General features: G+C 38.0%; 1 protein-coding gene across 1 annotated transcript; it reads left to right on the forward strand.

The window, feature by feature from the left end:
* Window positions 1-12,004: 12,004 nt before the first annotated feature.
* Window positions 12,005-12,598, forward strand: LOC145127338 (secreted RxLR effector protein 161-like). The gene has a single exon (XM_079062554.1). It carries the CDS (start codon window positions 12,005-12,007, stop codon window positions 12,596-12,598), a length of 594 nt encoding a protein of 197 aa, XP_078918680.1.
* Window positions 12,599-15,057: the final 2,459 nt, after the last annotated feature.

Here is a 15,057-nt window from a genome sequence, read left to right on the forward strand (position 1 = left end):
GAATAAGAGGTCTCACACTACAACGGTTGGACTCAAACAAGAGTTGCGCAATAGAGTTAAAACCTAACATTCTAAAATTATTTAGTTCCTATAATATGTAACTTAGCATATTCGCTTACTAGTTAGCTGAAGCTAGTTAGAACTCCTAGAAAGCACAAAGCAAGAAACATTTGGGCATCAAGTAATCAGAACCAAGCATTACCTAATCAGGTCATCCTATCACTGACTGATCACTACTAGCATGCAAGTCTACAAGCTCAAACAATAGGAATACAAAGGCATATCTCCTATCATTCTATCATGCAAAACTGAGCGAATCCTTAGCCCTAACTAGCATACGTTTCACAGACTCACATATCAAATCATATCAGATACATGTATGGGTATTTTGGGAAAACTTACTTGAGCTCGGCTGATTGCATGCACCACACCCTTTCTTATCATAGAAAACTTTTTTCTTAAAAGTACATTTCTTTTTGAAAAACTTTACTAAATCCTCAGTTTGAGTTCAGACACACCCGAGAGTATGTCCGAATCCCTCAAACCAAGGCTCTGATACCAACTTGTAACGTCCCAAAAATAAGGCCCAAAAAATTTTCATTTTTAAATTAATAAAACCAGTATTCCAAGAATATCATCATAAAAATCTAGATAAAACAAATGTATCAATCATCATATCAAATATGAGTAAATCACAAAATACGGAACGAGGTGGTGTGTGCTCTGTAATCATTCCGAGCTCTTCCCTTTGGAACTGGAAGTACCTGAAACATAAACTGAAAACCGTAAGCACAAAGCTTAGTGAGTTCCCCAAAAATACCACATACCATACATAATAAACACATAATGGGCCCCGCCCGGCATCGAGCCCCGCTCGGTATACATATCTGTCAGTCATCAGGCCCTTCTCGACATTCATATAAAACATATAAACATATAAACACATAAAACATGCAATAATCACAAAGATAAATAGCATACATAATGGTCATCAGGCCCGACCCAGTAAGCATACAAGCACATAACACATGCAAGAGTCACGAAGACATCTAGCATCCTAATCATAACAAAACCATGGGCCGACATTTGTGTCTTCGACCCGCTAAAGATAGTGAGGAGACTCACCTCGAACAGCTGAATCACATTGATAAATCTCTGGCTACTGGTCCGACAAATCCCCGAGCTATCAATACCAAATAACATCCAAATAATAATAATTGGATTCCAATCCATAACCATCAGTCCAAAATTAGGATAAAAAGACCATTTTACCCCTTACCTAGTTTGGTCCAAGACCAAGGCCCAAACCTACAATCCAAAAGGCCCAAAATCCAAAATAACCGACCAAGGCCCAATCATGGCCCAATTTCCAAAATGGGCCCAAATCCCATTGTGGGCCTTTTCCAAGCGAACTCAAAATAAACATAAACCCAAAACTTGATGGCCCAACAAGGCCCTAAATATCTACTCCCAAACATGGCCCAAACCAAAGATCCAAACGTCTGAAGCCCAACAAGCTGAGTACGCGGGGCGTAGTCAGCAAGTACGCGCAGCGTACTCGCTTTAGGGCTTGTACGCTAAGGGTACCTACTTGTACGCCCATCGTACTCCCGTATTAAACCAAATTTTATTTCCAGCTCTTAAGTGATTAAGAAATCGCTCCAAAACTTACATCTGACTTCCTTAAGGTGGTTTACCACATAAAGTTGTCAACTTTACGTGCATGCATCGCTTAATGAAGCTCTTAAAGCTCAAAAGGACTTAATAGATGATTTAATGCATGCATGAGACCTTAAACACCAGAAAGTTTGCACCTTTATGCATATGGAGCTCTTCAAACATCCAGATCTACAAGATTTAGCTTCTAAAACGGACTTATCCCAACAAGACCAACCAAAAAGGGACAAAGAAGCATATAACCATAACATGAAAAGATCTAAACAAAGAGTAGCCATGGTATGAACTTTATACCTCAAAAGAAACCAAAAGATGGAGCTAAATTTGGATCTCTAAGCTTCCTTCCAATGAATGAGTCTTCCCACCTCTTCTTCTTTCACTTCAAGGAGCACAAATCACCAAAATCAAGACCAAGGCTCAAGAACACTCAAAGATGCTATTAGGGTTCGAGATTAGGGTTTTTGGACAATGGAGGTTACCAGCCCTAGGGACTTAAGGACCTTATATAGGGTGCAACACCCTAAAATTAGGGTTTTCTTATCCATTTCGTACACAATGCGTAACCATCGTACACCCAGCGTACGAGGCTTCGACTCCACGATCAAACTCCCTCCTTAGTACGCTAAGCATACCATGTGGTACGCCCCGCGTACTAACTTCTCAACTAGTAGACTAAGCGTACCCAATGGTACGCCCCGCGTACTAACTCCAAGGACCAAAATGCAATAATTAAATATAAAGGGATAAAAGGAAATATACCGAATCAAGTGTTACAATTTTATTTTCCTATTCATAGTATTATTGTGTTATTTTTTCGTGCGGACTATTATTGTGTTTTTTTTTTGCGGTCTGAATGAAAAAAAAACATCACAAGGATAGTCCAAACGAAAAAAATAACACATAGATAGTCGAAACAAAAATGAGATAATCCGACTAAAAAAATAACACAATAATAGCCGAAACGAAAAAAATAACGCAAGAATTGTAACATCCGTGTTGCAGTATGGTTTAGCTTTTATTCTCAAAGGCTAAAGATGGAGTTTTTGGGAAAAACTCTATGCCACGACGTGGAGCAAGGATGCATACGACGTGACATTGAATAAATGACACACGTATTTTATTGATCCGTCATGGCGTGGCCAAGAGTTGCCACGGTGTGGCAGCTGTTCTGGCCCAAGCACATCATTCCTTTTGGTTTCACTTCGTATTTAAACCCCTTTAAAACCATTTTAGGGTTCATTGTCATACTCTAAGGCTTCTTTCACCTCAGAAAAACCCTAGCCTCCATCTCTTGTTTGAGTCTTGAGCTTTTTGGAGCTTTCTTAGCTTGGAGAAGAAGAGAAGAGCAGAAAAGGTGCTCTATTGTTTGATCTTGCAAGGAAGCAACGCCACCAACATCTCTCTTCTTTTCTAGACCTTTGTAAGTATCAAAGGCTCCAACTTTATGGCTTGACGTGGTTAGATCTAAGATATTATCCCATGTTCCTCATGTTTGAATAAGTTTGGAGGGAAGGAACTCATAAAGTTTGCAACTTTATGAATCTCCTGATTCCCAAGAATATTATATGTTATGGATCTAGTCTTTGATGGAAGATATTATGATTTACCTAAGTTTTGGCCTTTAGAGTTCATATTTTGACCTAAGATGAATCTTAGACATGTATTGGACATACATGTCTATAAGACTTCCACCTTTTTGATAGATCTGGTATTAGAAACCCTTCTAGAGTAGTTGGTTAAGGACTTTTTCGGATTAAGGGCTTAATGATTAAGACATCATGGATTTTGGCTTTATTTAGACCTAGGGTTTGAGATCTTGATCTCTATGGGTGTCTTAATGGATAAAGTTGGAAACTTTATCCATTTAGACAATAGTATGGACCAAATCTGAACTTTAGATCCCTTAAGATCGAGGGAGGCAGCTTAATCCATTAAGTTGTTAGGATCCTAGTGCCCACATCATGGCCTAGGTCTCCACGATGTGGCGGCTGGGCTGAGACCCGCATGTTTTGTCATTTAGTGGCCACGGTATGGCCAAGGATGGCCAAGGCGTGGCGACCTGCTGTAGTTGACTTTGACTTTGACCAAGTTTGACCTAAGGGTATTTTGGGTATTTGTAATTGAGATTGGACACTATTTGATAATTAGGTCATGGGTAGAGCTGATATTCAGAGCAGAGACCTATTCATCTATTTGTTCGGACTGAGAGGTGGGTTTTCCTCACTGTACTTATGAGTTGAAGGCACCAATGCCGGCCCACTAGGTTATGTATCTTGATATATAGGATGATGTTATGCTATTTAAATCATAGATTAGTAGATATGTATGATTACCTGTATTTGTTGGATATGTGTTTTTTTACCTATTGTATATGTCGACATATTGTGGAGGGGTTGATGCGGTCCTGATTTGTGCTGAAGGCCAAGATATCTAGGGCTGTCCGGATAGGCTGTAGCCCCTACGAGGCGGTTCAGTCAGGCCAAAGGCCCGAAGAGTGGTCCAAAGGCTTGGAAAGCGGTCCTGATAGGTTGTAGGCCCTACGAGGCGGTCCATTCAGGATGAAGAATCATATTTGGATGCTATTGTTTGTTATGTTGTGTGGTGGTACTTTGGGGGAACTCACTAAGCTTTGGCTTATAGTTTCATTTTATTGTTTCAGGAACTTAAGAGGATCATGGGAAAGAGAAGGAATGATCGTACACATCTTCTTCTTTTTATGACATTGGATCATGGGAAAACTCTGATTATGATTATACTTTTGAAATAATGGTTTTTGTAAACACTTTATGGTTAAAATGGGTTGTTTTTGAAAATTTTAAATTTCTATGATTTTTGGGATGTAACTAGTTGGTATCAGAGCCCTGGTTTAAGTGAATTGGATGAGCATTCGTGTGAATCCAAACTCAAAATACGGAGCTGTAAAAGTTTCCAAATTATTTTCAAATTGTTTTTAAAATTTATTTCAAAAGTAACCAAAGATGGATGAGATGTGTATGATCAGTCAGAGCAAGGAAGTATACCCCACGTTACCATATTGTTATTAGTTATTGATGATTATGATAGAACTGCAAGCTAGTGATAGGCTAGGGATCTTCAGGAATTGCATGATAGAATTTCCTGATGTATGATGTTTGATAGACATCATTACTATAGTTGCTTAGTGTGTACATCATAGTTGTACATAACAAAGATTTTATAGCGTGAGAATGTTCGATTTAGCCTTATTTCCTATTCTTATATGATTAAGGGCTTAGGTTAGAATAAAGTATTTGTCTGTCTATGGGATCCAACGTTATGTATGATTAGCATGCACAAGTGGCTGTAGGGTTCGGGGAAGTTTCATGATGGGGGTGCAGTTCATAGAAGGTCAGCGTGAGGAATGATTAGCCACTCTTGAGAGAGTGAGGACAAGATGAAGGTGTATCCTAGATGCTTGGGCCTAGAGGTTCGAAATTTCGTATGAGGATCTTCCTGGTTTATTTGAGTCCTAGTGCCATTCGACTCCTCTTCTCGAATGTTGCTTGCTTTGTGTTTTATGGGACTCATATTGATGTGAGTTATCTAGTAAATAAATATGCTAAATTACATGCTGAAAAGGTTAAATAATTTTAGAATAATGGATTCGGCCCTATTACGTAGCTCTCGTTGGAGTCTAACTGTTGTAGGGTTGGGTCTTTTAGTCGAAAGATTATTTAAGTTTTGTTGCATGGAATTGTATTCATGAAGTGGTTAGCTGACATTAATAGGGGTTTTTCAACAGCTGATAGCAGGGTGAGGTGGAGATCCTAGGAGAGCCTAGGAAGTGCTTTAGTGCGGTTGCTACGTTGTTTAGCGGGTATGGGGAGTATTAACATGAGTAGGTGACTTAGAGTACTTGGTATTGACTCTTGAGGAAAGTATAGATAGTTGTGGAATGTAGTATTGGGCCCGTACTACTGGAAGCATAGGATCCATATCAAATCGAGGGAAGTTATGGGGATTCTAAGGAGCTGGTTGCGGGCAGATAGCATGGTTGGATAACCATGACTTGTGGTAGGGTTTCTATATTTGTCAATCTTCGGGTTATGGTTGTTCAGGGTGAGGATGAGCCTACTGGTTAGTTGGGATTTAGTGACCATATAGGATTGGGTGGAATGGTCCAAACCTAGGTGAGTTAGTTGATTTTAGGTATTGAGGGTTTGCTCGATGGTAGTTCCAGTTGAGTCCTGAGACTCAAGAAAGAAGCAATTGTTATGATTGGCTGAGTGTCGGTAGATAGATTGGAATATCACTATCTTCGACAAGGGATTGTTCCTACAACTTTTCATGTCCGGAGGAGAGATAGGGAATACATGTGATTTTTGGAGTTGGGATGAGGACTCGGTATGGGGCTTTGTGACTGCAGTTTTTGTCAGCAGTATGGCAGTGTGGTAATGCACAAGAGGATTTTGTGGATTGGTTGCCTTGATATGTGATCAGGCGTCTGTTTTCTTGGGATATAGGCAAGTCAGGAAACATATTTTTGGTTCGGAAATTATGGACGAGGTTAGTGGTAATCCATTTGTTTTGGGATAGAAAATCGGTGCTCCGTATGGATTGTCAGAATTATTGCTAGTGTACCTACGTGGGGATTCTTCATGTTAGAAGTAGTTATGATTGGAAATTTCTGAGGTCTTCATCTGAGATTCATAATATCTTAGGGTTGCTTGGTCCTAATCTGGAATATCATCTTGCGTGCGTTATACATTCCATGAGTGAGGGATGATTTATACCTGGTTGAGCCGATCTGAGATATGGTTTGGTTGCAACGCCAGTGGGTGGTAGTTCGAACCCTAAGTGGGGGAGAATTAGGTATTCTGCTTGGAGGATCATCGATTTGTTGAGTTTGTGGTGTCGGAAGAATGGTTCATAGGGATCTGCGGTGCGATTATGTGAGACTTCGATTCAAAATTTGGTCAAGTCAGGGGTGTAGAGCAAGTGGCTACTGGAAGTATGTGTTCAGGAAATACACAAGTTGTCTCACAACAGGAAGTAGGTGGTCAAGGAGCCCATTATAGCCATTGTTTCCTTCTACGGTGCCAATGAATAGATGAGGAGGCGCTAGGATCACTCTGGTTGAGTATCGGTTGTTGAGGGATTTGTCAGCTCGTTGTATAGATTGCAATTTATAGTCTAGATTGGGTAGTTGCAGATTGTCAATCGGTTCCAAAGTTTGGTATATTTATTACTTATTAGGCTTTGTACAGAAGGGTATTAGTTCATTGGAATATGTGTCAATGCATTCTCGATCATTGGTCATTAGTTCATTATCAAAGCGGAGATTCTTCGGAAGTTTTGAGATGTATCAGGTAAAGTTCAATGAATTTATCAACCTATCGTCGAGTTCCGCTCAAGTTTGGAGGGTGTCCTTGGTTGTTAGGAGTCTGGAATTTGGGACAATTTTGTTCAGTTTTCCGGACGGAACACTAGAGTTGCGTAGAATCTAAATTTTGGTATGTCATGCTGGAAAGGTTAATAATTGGATAGATCCAACCATGGTTTTAGCAACATTTCTGATTAAGTTTAAAAGTTTTATCGAGCTAGTTACGTATTGATGGAATCTGTTTCGGTCGTTCAAGAGGGTGTTCGGTTAATTATTGAGGTTAGTTATTACATTAGATCTACTAGTAGCTCACCCTTTGGGTAAGGTTGTGAGGAAAATGGAATGCAGTAGATTCAAGGATTGGTTATGGGTTTCCTCAACATTATGTATGGTGGTAAGTTCTTTATATTTTGTTGTGAGGGACATATGTGGTCTGTACAAGATAACAATGGAGCAATTTGTTCAAGTTATATGCATTGTTCTTGATTTGTTTATAGCCTTGAATTGGAACAAGTATGTGAGGTCACAACTTCTGATCTGATGAGTCAAACACTATACACTATCGATCAGCATCAGCGTCTACAACATCAACAATGCCAACGTATCAAGCTTATCAGCATCAAGGCATAGCTTAGTCATTCTATGTAATCTTTTTATATTAGGAAATGATATATATAAGTATAGAATAGATCACAGATCTGGTATATTTGTGCTAAGATCGGTTCTTAGTATAGATTAGACGCAATTCCTTTAATCAAGGGATATACTTGTATAGATTAGTATATATACAACATTAGGGTAAACCCTAATGTTGTAAACACGACGTGGTGTCGTAATTGTCTTTGTGACAACCGTCTTCTTATTGAGGACAAAACCTCTTTCTTGGTGAAAGAAATAATTTGAAGAACTCTCTGCGTCATTTAATTTTTGTTCTTTATTTTCTTAGATTAAGTTTTTATTTCGTAATTTTACTTGAAGTGTATCGGATCGATAAAAACCTTCAATTGGTATCTGAGTAGGTTTGTGATACACTAAACTAAAGTAATGATGTCGACCTCCCTCACTCCAATATCAACTGTCTGCAACAAGATCCCTCTGTTTGATAAACAAAACTTCTCTACTTGGAAATCAAAGGCCATGGAAGCTCTCAAGTTCATGGACTTTGACATGCTTGATGTCATCAATAAAGGTCCTATCACCATTATGCATAAATCAACCAATGATGGTGCATTTGGTAGTAAGCTGAAAGGGAAATTTGTTCCCGGATATAAGAAGGAAGAGAAAATGGTGCTGAATCTTGATGTAATGGAAAAAACTGCTATTGGAAACTCACTTCATTTTTTTTATTGTCTGGTTCAAAACTGCTCAACCGCTCAAGAGATGATGATCACTTTATCATCATCCTTTGAAAAGAATAACTCCTAAGATGATGAAGGTAAGTGTCTCATGGCTAAGATTGTTGAATCTCACGCTGAAGGTTCACATGACAACGTTAGAACCCTCGATGATGATGTTTCTCATGCTGATAAGGATCTCAAGTCAGAAGGGGACGATACCTCAGCGTATCACGTAAAGAATCTTTTTTGAGTTTTCTTTTGTTGATCATATCGAAACGGATGACTCAATCGATATCTTACATTTTAATTTATTGGTCTCAAATAAACAAATTTTTTCTCTTATTCTTGCATTAAAGAAACTCAAGGAAAAACTCTTTTTTTTCGAAAAATCTCTTTCTATATTAAAAAGGGAAAACACATGTATTCTGCTTACCAATAATTTTCTTCACACTGAAAAAGAAAACGTTGTTGATCATGCTAAAAGCATTCAACTTATTTTAAAAAATTGGGCATCTTCTCACCTTAATGTCACAAGAATTATTAATGCTTAGATTCCAGATCAGTGTGAGAAAATTCTTGGAGGTGATATAGAAGGTGATGTTTCCTTAACCAAAGTTATTGAGAATAAACAAACCTTCTACAACGCTGACTGTTTAAAAGAAGATTTTAAATGTAGATTTGTGAGTTCTTATTTTATAAATCAAACTTTAATTGATACTCGCTGCTCTACCGACTCTAATGGCATCACTAAATGTGTTTTTAAATTATATGATCTTGATCCTTCTAACCAACCCTCTCATCGTGAGTATGTTCTTCCCTCCACTAAGATTTTACTAAAGTTTCCTATATGTAATGGTGAAGTTCATTCTGTGAATGAAGTTCTTAGCCTCTTTCCACCGCGCTCAGTTAGCAAATCTAAACCTTAAGATCAATCAAAGTCTTCTACTTCTGATGAATCTTCTAAGCATCATGAGCCTCATGACAAAGTAATATGTGAGCATACCATTGATGACATTCCTTATTCCAGAACTAATTTAAGAACTCTTAAATCAAAAAATCAAAGTTCTTCGGACTCAGTAGTTGAAACTAAATCAAAATCTAATTTTAAGGGAAAGAATTCTGGAATCAAAGTTTGTTATCGATGTGGTGATACCTCTCACAAAGTCAGCGAGTACACATTTGAAAAGAATTCTGTTCGCCCTGACAACATCATGGTTCGCAATGATAAATGGATAAAGAAGGGAAACTCATTGAATTGTCTCCTAGATGACTGTTATACTATCTTTTCTTGAGTGACCCTATGCAAATGGGTCAGTGTATATTATGTACATTTTTGTTTCTTTTCAGGGCTTATTGTGTATTTTAGTTTTAGGGAATAGATCATATTTAGTATTTAGACAGCGGATGTTTAAGACATATAACCGAATTCAAGTAACTTTTGGAAGACTTTATAAAAAAAGATGGTCCGACCGTTACGTATGGAGATAAAGGGATTTGGATCCATTAAGTGTAACTCTTTTGTTCTCAAGAATGTCTCTTATGTGAAAGGTCTTTAGCCTAATCTCATTTCTATCAGTCAACTATGTGACGTTGGCTATGAAGTTCTCTTTAACAAGAGAGAAGGAAAGGTTGTTGATCAAAAGAGTGTCACTATTCTTATTGCAAATCGACAAAATGACATCTATATTCTGGATATGTTTTCTGCTGACAACTCTCTTCGTCATTGCTTCTTTTATCGTGCTCATTCTCATCTAAATTGGCTTTGGCAAAAGAGGCTATCTCATATGAACTTCAAGAACATTTCGAAGATCGTAGGGAATCAGCTTGTAAGAGGAATCCCTAAAGTGCAGTTTGTCAAGGACAAGTTGTGCTCTGTATGTGAAAAAGGAAAGAAAACCAAGTCTTCCTTCAAGCCAAAGTGTTGCTCTTCTATTGTCAAACCTCTTCATCTTCTTCTCATGGATCTATTTGGACCAGTTCCGATTACGTCAAGGGCTAGAAAGAAATACACTCTCGTCCTTGTGGATGAATTTTTAAGATTTACATGGGTTGTCTTCTTAAGATAGAAGAGTCATGTCGTTGATGAAATCATTGCCCTTATTAAGCAGTTGGAAGTCCTCTATGATCACAAAGTAAGGCTATTGCGTAGTAACCATGGAACTGAATTTAGAAACTCCTCTCTCGAAGATTTTTGCTCAATATCAAGAATTTCTCATAACTTTTCAGCGGTTAAAACTCCTTAGCAAAATGGTATTGAAGAAAGAAGAAATAGAACTCTCATTGAAGCTGGATGAACTATGGTCGTTGAAGCTGGTCTTTCCTTGTCATTTTGGGCTGAAGCTGTCAATACAGCTTGTTACACCTAAAACCGATCTATCATTGTTAAGCGTCATGGGAAAACGACTTATGAGCTTCTGAAAGGAAGGAAACCAGATATCTCTTATTTTCATGTGTTTGGATGTGTTTGTTACATCTTAAATCAAAGAGATTAGCGTTCGCAGTTTGATGCAAAACCTGATGAAGGAGTGTTTCTAGGTTACTCCCGCGTATCCAAAGCTTTCATGGTATTCAATCTTTCATGAAAAAGTGTTGAAGAAACATTTCATGTTGCCTTTGATGAAGACTCGTTCATTCATGATCGAGTTGATCACCCCTCATCAATTCTGAATGAACTTACTTACAGTCCTTCTAATCCTGTTCCTGAGCCTTTACCAAGTGATGCTGAGCCTATTGTACCAAACGTTGATCAATTAATTAGTTCACATCCTATCTATGAAGATCAGGTTGCCCTCCCTGAAGAAGTTGAACCATCAAATAAGGACGACTATTCTCAAAGTAATACAAATGAAAGTTCAAATCCAAGAATTCTTCGAGATCATCCTGAATCTCAAATCATTGGAGATGTAAAGTTTGGAATTCTCACCCGCATAAGAGTTAGCAGCAACTTCTGCATGTTTGTAAACTTCTTCTCAATGATTGAACCAAAGAATATTATTGATGCCTGCAAAGAAGTTGATTGACTCAAGGCCAAGCAAGATGAGCTGAATAAATTTGAAACTCATCGTGTGTGGACTCTTGTTCCCAAACCTGAAGGAAAGACTATCATTGGCACTCTCTAGGTTTTCAGGAACAAAATGGATGAAGGTGAGATTATCGTAAGAAACAAATCTAGACTTGTAGCTCAAGGTTTCTGTCAGCTTGAAGGGCTGGAATATGATGAAACTTTTGCTCCTGTTGTTAGACTTGAAGCAATTCGTCTATTTCTTGCTTTTGCTTCTTTCAAGAACTTCAAAGTTTATCAAATGGACGTCAAGAATGCCTTTATACATGGTGATCTTCAAGAAGAAGTTTTTCTAAAGAAACCTCCAGGGTTCGAAAGTGAAGAATTTCCAAATCATGTGTATCATGTTGATAAAGTTGTCTATGGTATAAAGCAAGCACCTAGGGCATGGTATGACACATTGAAAAGCTATCTTCTTTCAAGTGGATACAAACGAGGGAAGGTCGACAACAATTTGTGGATAAAGAATTCAAGATCTCATATCATTCTTGCTTAAGTATATGTGGATGCTATCATCTTCGGTTCCACTGATGAGAAGCTAAGTTTAGAATTCGTAGAGATCATGTCAAAAAAATCGATATGAGCATGATGGGTGAGCTAACTTTCTTTTTGGATTTGCAGGTCAAACAAATAACTGATGGATTCTCTGATTGCAAGTCGGCCAAGACTCTAATGTCCTCATCTGATCCTAATGGTGCTGATGTGAATGCAACCCTGTTGAGAGGAATGATAGTCTCTCTACTTTTTCTTACCGCCAGTCGCCATGACATCATGTTTGCTACTATATTGTGTGCTCGTTATCAGGCCAGTCCAAAGGAATATCATCTACATGCTGTGAAAAGAATCTTTCGGTATTTAAAGCATACACCTAATATTAGATTATGGTATCCTTGTGATGCTGAGTTCAAGCTGGTGGGATATACTAACTCCGATCATGGTGGATATGGAATCGATCGAAAAAGTACTTTAGGAGGAGCTCAAATGCTTGGAAATAGATTGGTAAGCTGGTCCATCAAAAAGCAGACATCAGTGGCTTGTTTTACCGCTGAAGCTGAATATGTTGCCGCTGGAAGATGTTGTGCTCAGATTCTACGGATTCAGAATCGGCTTTTAGACTATGGTCTAAACTTCTCGAAGAAACACATTTGTTGTGACAACACCAACGCTATTCAGATGATATAAAATCTAGTACATCATTCCAAGACTAAGCACATCAACATCCATCATCATTTCATCGGGGACATAGTTCATAAGGGAAAAGTGGAATTGTTCTACATTCCATCCACTGATCAGCTGGCTGACATTTTCACCAAAGCATTGGACGAAAAGAGTTTGAACAAATTGATTGCAGATCTTGGCATGCTTTCAATGTCTTAATCGTTTTCTAATTGTTTTATAAAACAACACAAAAAACAAGTGCTTCTTTTATTATGATTGCAAATTCTTACATTTAGTATTTACATGTATTTTCTTTCAAGCCTATCTAAGATTTATCTGCATCTTATTTCTTCAGAATTTGTAAGGACTGCAGGCTTCTTGAAAGATCTCAATGCTTTTGGTGTTGAGAAAAAGTGTGGTATCATGTCCTCTTCTTCTTCTTCTTCAGGATACCCTCTTTCTCCTTCACTTAATGTTATGGATGAAAAGAGAAACCATCAATGCAGTAAGTCTTGTTTTCATCTACTGACTCATGATCCTATAAAACCTCGAATGCCCTCATGTTGATCTTGAAGACATGCTAGTTTTATGGATTCGAGCCAGTTAACTCGTTGGTTACAAAGATTGATCTTCACTTATTCTCTTTCTCCTAATGAACATGAAGCTTGGAATCCTTTTGTAACACTTCAATAATAAATGGCTACACCACTTGTGATATATTTTTTTGTTTTTGTCTGACATGCTTGATCTTGTTTGTTCTCTTTTATAGCTAAAATTTCAAATGGTAGATATCTACGAAAATGGAACTGCATTAATGACCATCCATCCAAAGATTTGATGGAACAAGTCTTTATATCCTTTCTGAAAAAGTTGGACATATTTCGATGTTTAAACTATTTTCTTGTTTGACTAACTCTTTTCTTTGTATTCTTATATTGTTTATTCTTTTGTACCATTTTTTAATAAGGAATCTGACGGTGGCAATTCTAAGCCTAGTATGCAACTTTTAACATATCATCGTCCCTAGAAGCATGCTACTATATGTGATTAAATCTCTCTAAGTTTGTCATTAGCAAGAGCATTTGCTGAGAACATTGAGTCACCCACTCATGATGACTGTCTAGCATTGTCTAAACTTTCAATGTGAGATTGCCTGGTCCTAATTAGAAAAATTATCTTAAGGCTTGGGTTTTTATTTTATTGGTTAATTATCTCTCACCTAACCTTGTCCCTGGAAGCATGCTTTCCATATGCAAAAAGTCTCATGTTCTACTGAAACATTAAGCAAAAACCAATGGCTTACTGTGATTGCATAGTCATCAGCGTAAGAGATACTTGTTACTTACTTAAATGACAAAGGTTTGTTCATGTCCCTGACCTCCTAGTTTGAGGTATGACATGGTGCCATTATGAATTAGCGGTGAATCTTTGATTCTAGATTGTAACTTACTCTATGATATGAAAGTTTAAACCACTTCTTGTTGATGAGCTAAAATGTTAATGATTCATGCTGATTTCACCTCAGCGTGACTGAAACAATCCATTCTCTCCTTTATCTTCTTAATAAAACTTAACGATTCATTTTGATATACGACACACTGATAAAAGTTTGAAACATTGTGCTGATAGTTACTCTATGTACCGTAGGCTATCACACGCACCAGTCCATTCTTAGCCTTACATTCTTCTTTAAAGTTTTATGATTCCGCGTAAGGTACCATATGCTGATGAGAGCTTGACAAATTTGTGCCTATTGGTATATCATTGTCTGTGATAGATTACACGTACCTATCCACTCTTTCCACTTTTATTCGAATAAAGGTGATTTATGATTCAGCGTATGAAACCACATACTGATGAGATCTCGCAATACTATGTCGATGAATGATAGTTTAAACCCACACTATCAGGAGACATCACAATCCTATGCTAGACTTCAAAGTTGCATCACTGATACTCTCATCTAGTTTTATTCTCCTGTCAAAAAGGTAGAGAATAATCTAATAAGCTGAAGACACTACTAGATGTTCAACCAAGCATGATCAAATGGGGAGCTAAGCTACTAAGCTGAGATTTAAACAACTTAATAAGCTAATAAGTTGAAGACTGTTAACGTATCCCTCAGGGAGAACGTCAAAAAAGGAGAATTCAACTAACACCGAGCTTGGCCTGGTCAGAACCAGTTGGAACCAGTCCGACGCCAAGGCCGGGCCTTCGCCAACACGAAGATCACTGGTATGGCGGTTAAGGTGCAGAACAGCGCCTCAACCTCTTCTCCATGGTATTACACCTCGAAAAACATGGGACCGATGAGAGAGTTCCACTTGACCATCTGACGATAGCCATGATTCTCATAATAATTAAAAGATCCCCCTCTAGCGAATGAGAGGATGAGGCAAAAAAGGCATGACGAATGATCCTCCAATATGGGTCCGTCACGTCGTACCTCACGAGGGAATGCTCAAAAAAATTAGTTGACGGGC

Source organism: Lactuca virosa, chromosome 7, assembly GCF_052849685.1.
Source record: "Lactuca virosa cultivar CGN04683 chromosome 7, Lactuca_virosa_CGN04683_v6, whole genome shotgun sequence".
NCBI lineage: Eukaryota > Viridiplantae > Streptophyta > Magnoliopsida > Asterales > Asteraceae > Lactuca > Lactuca virosa.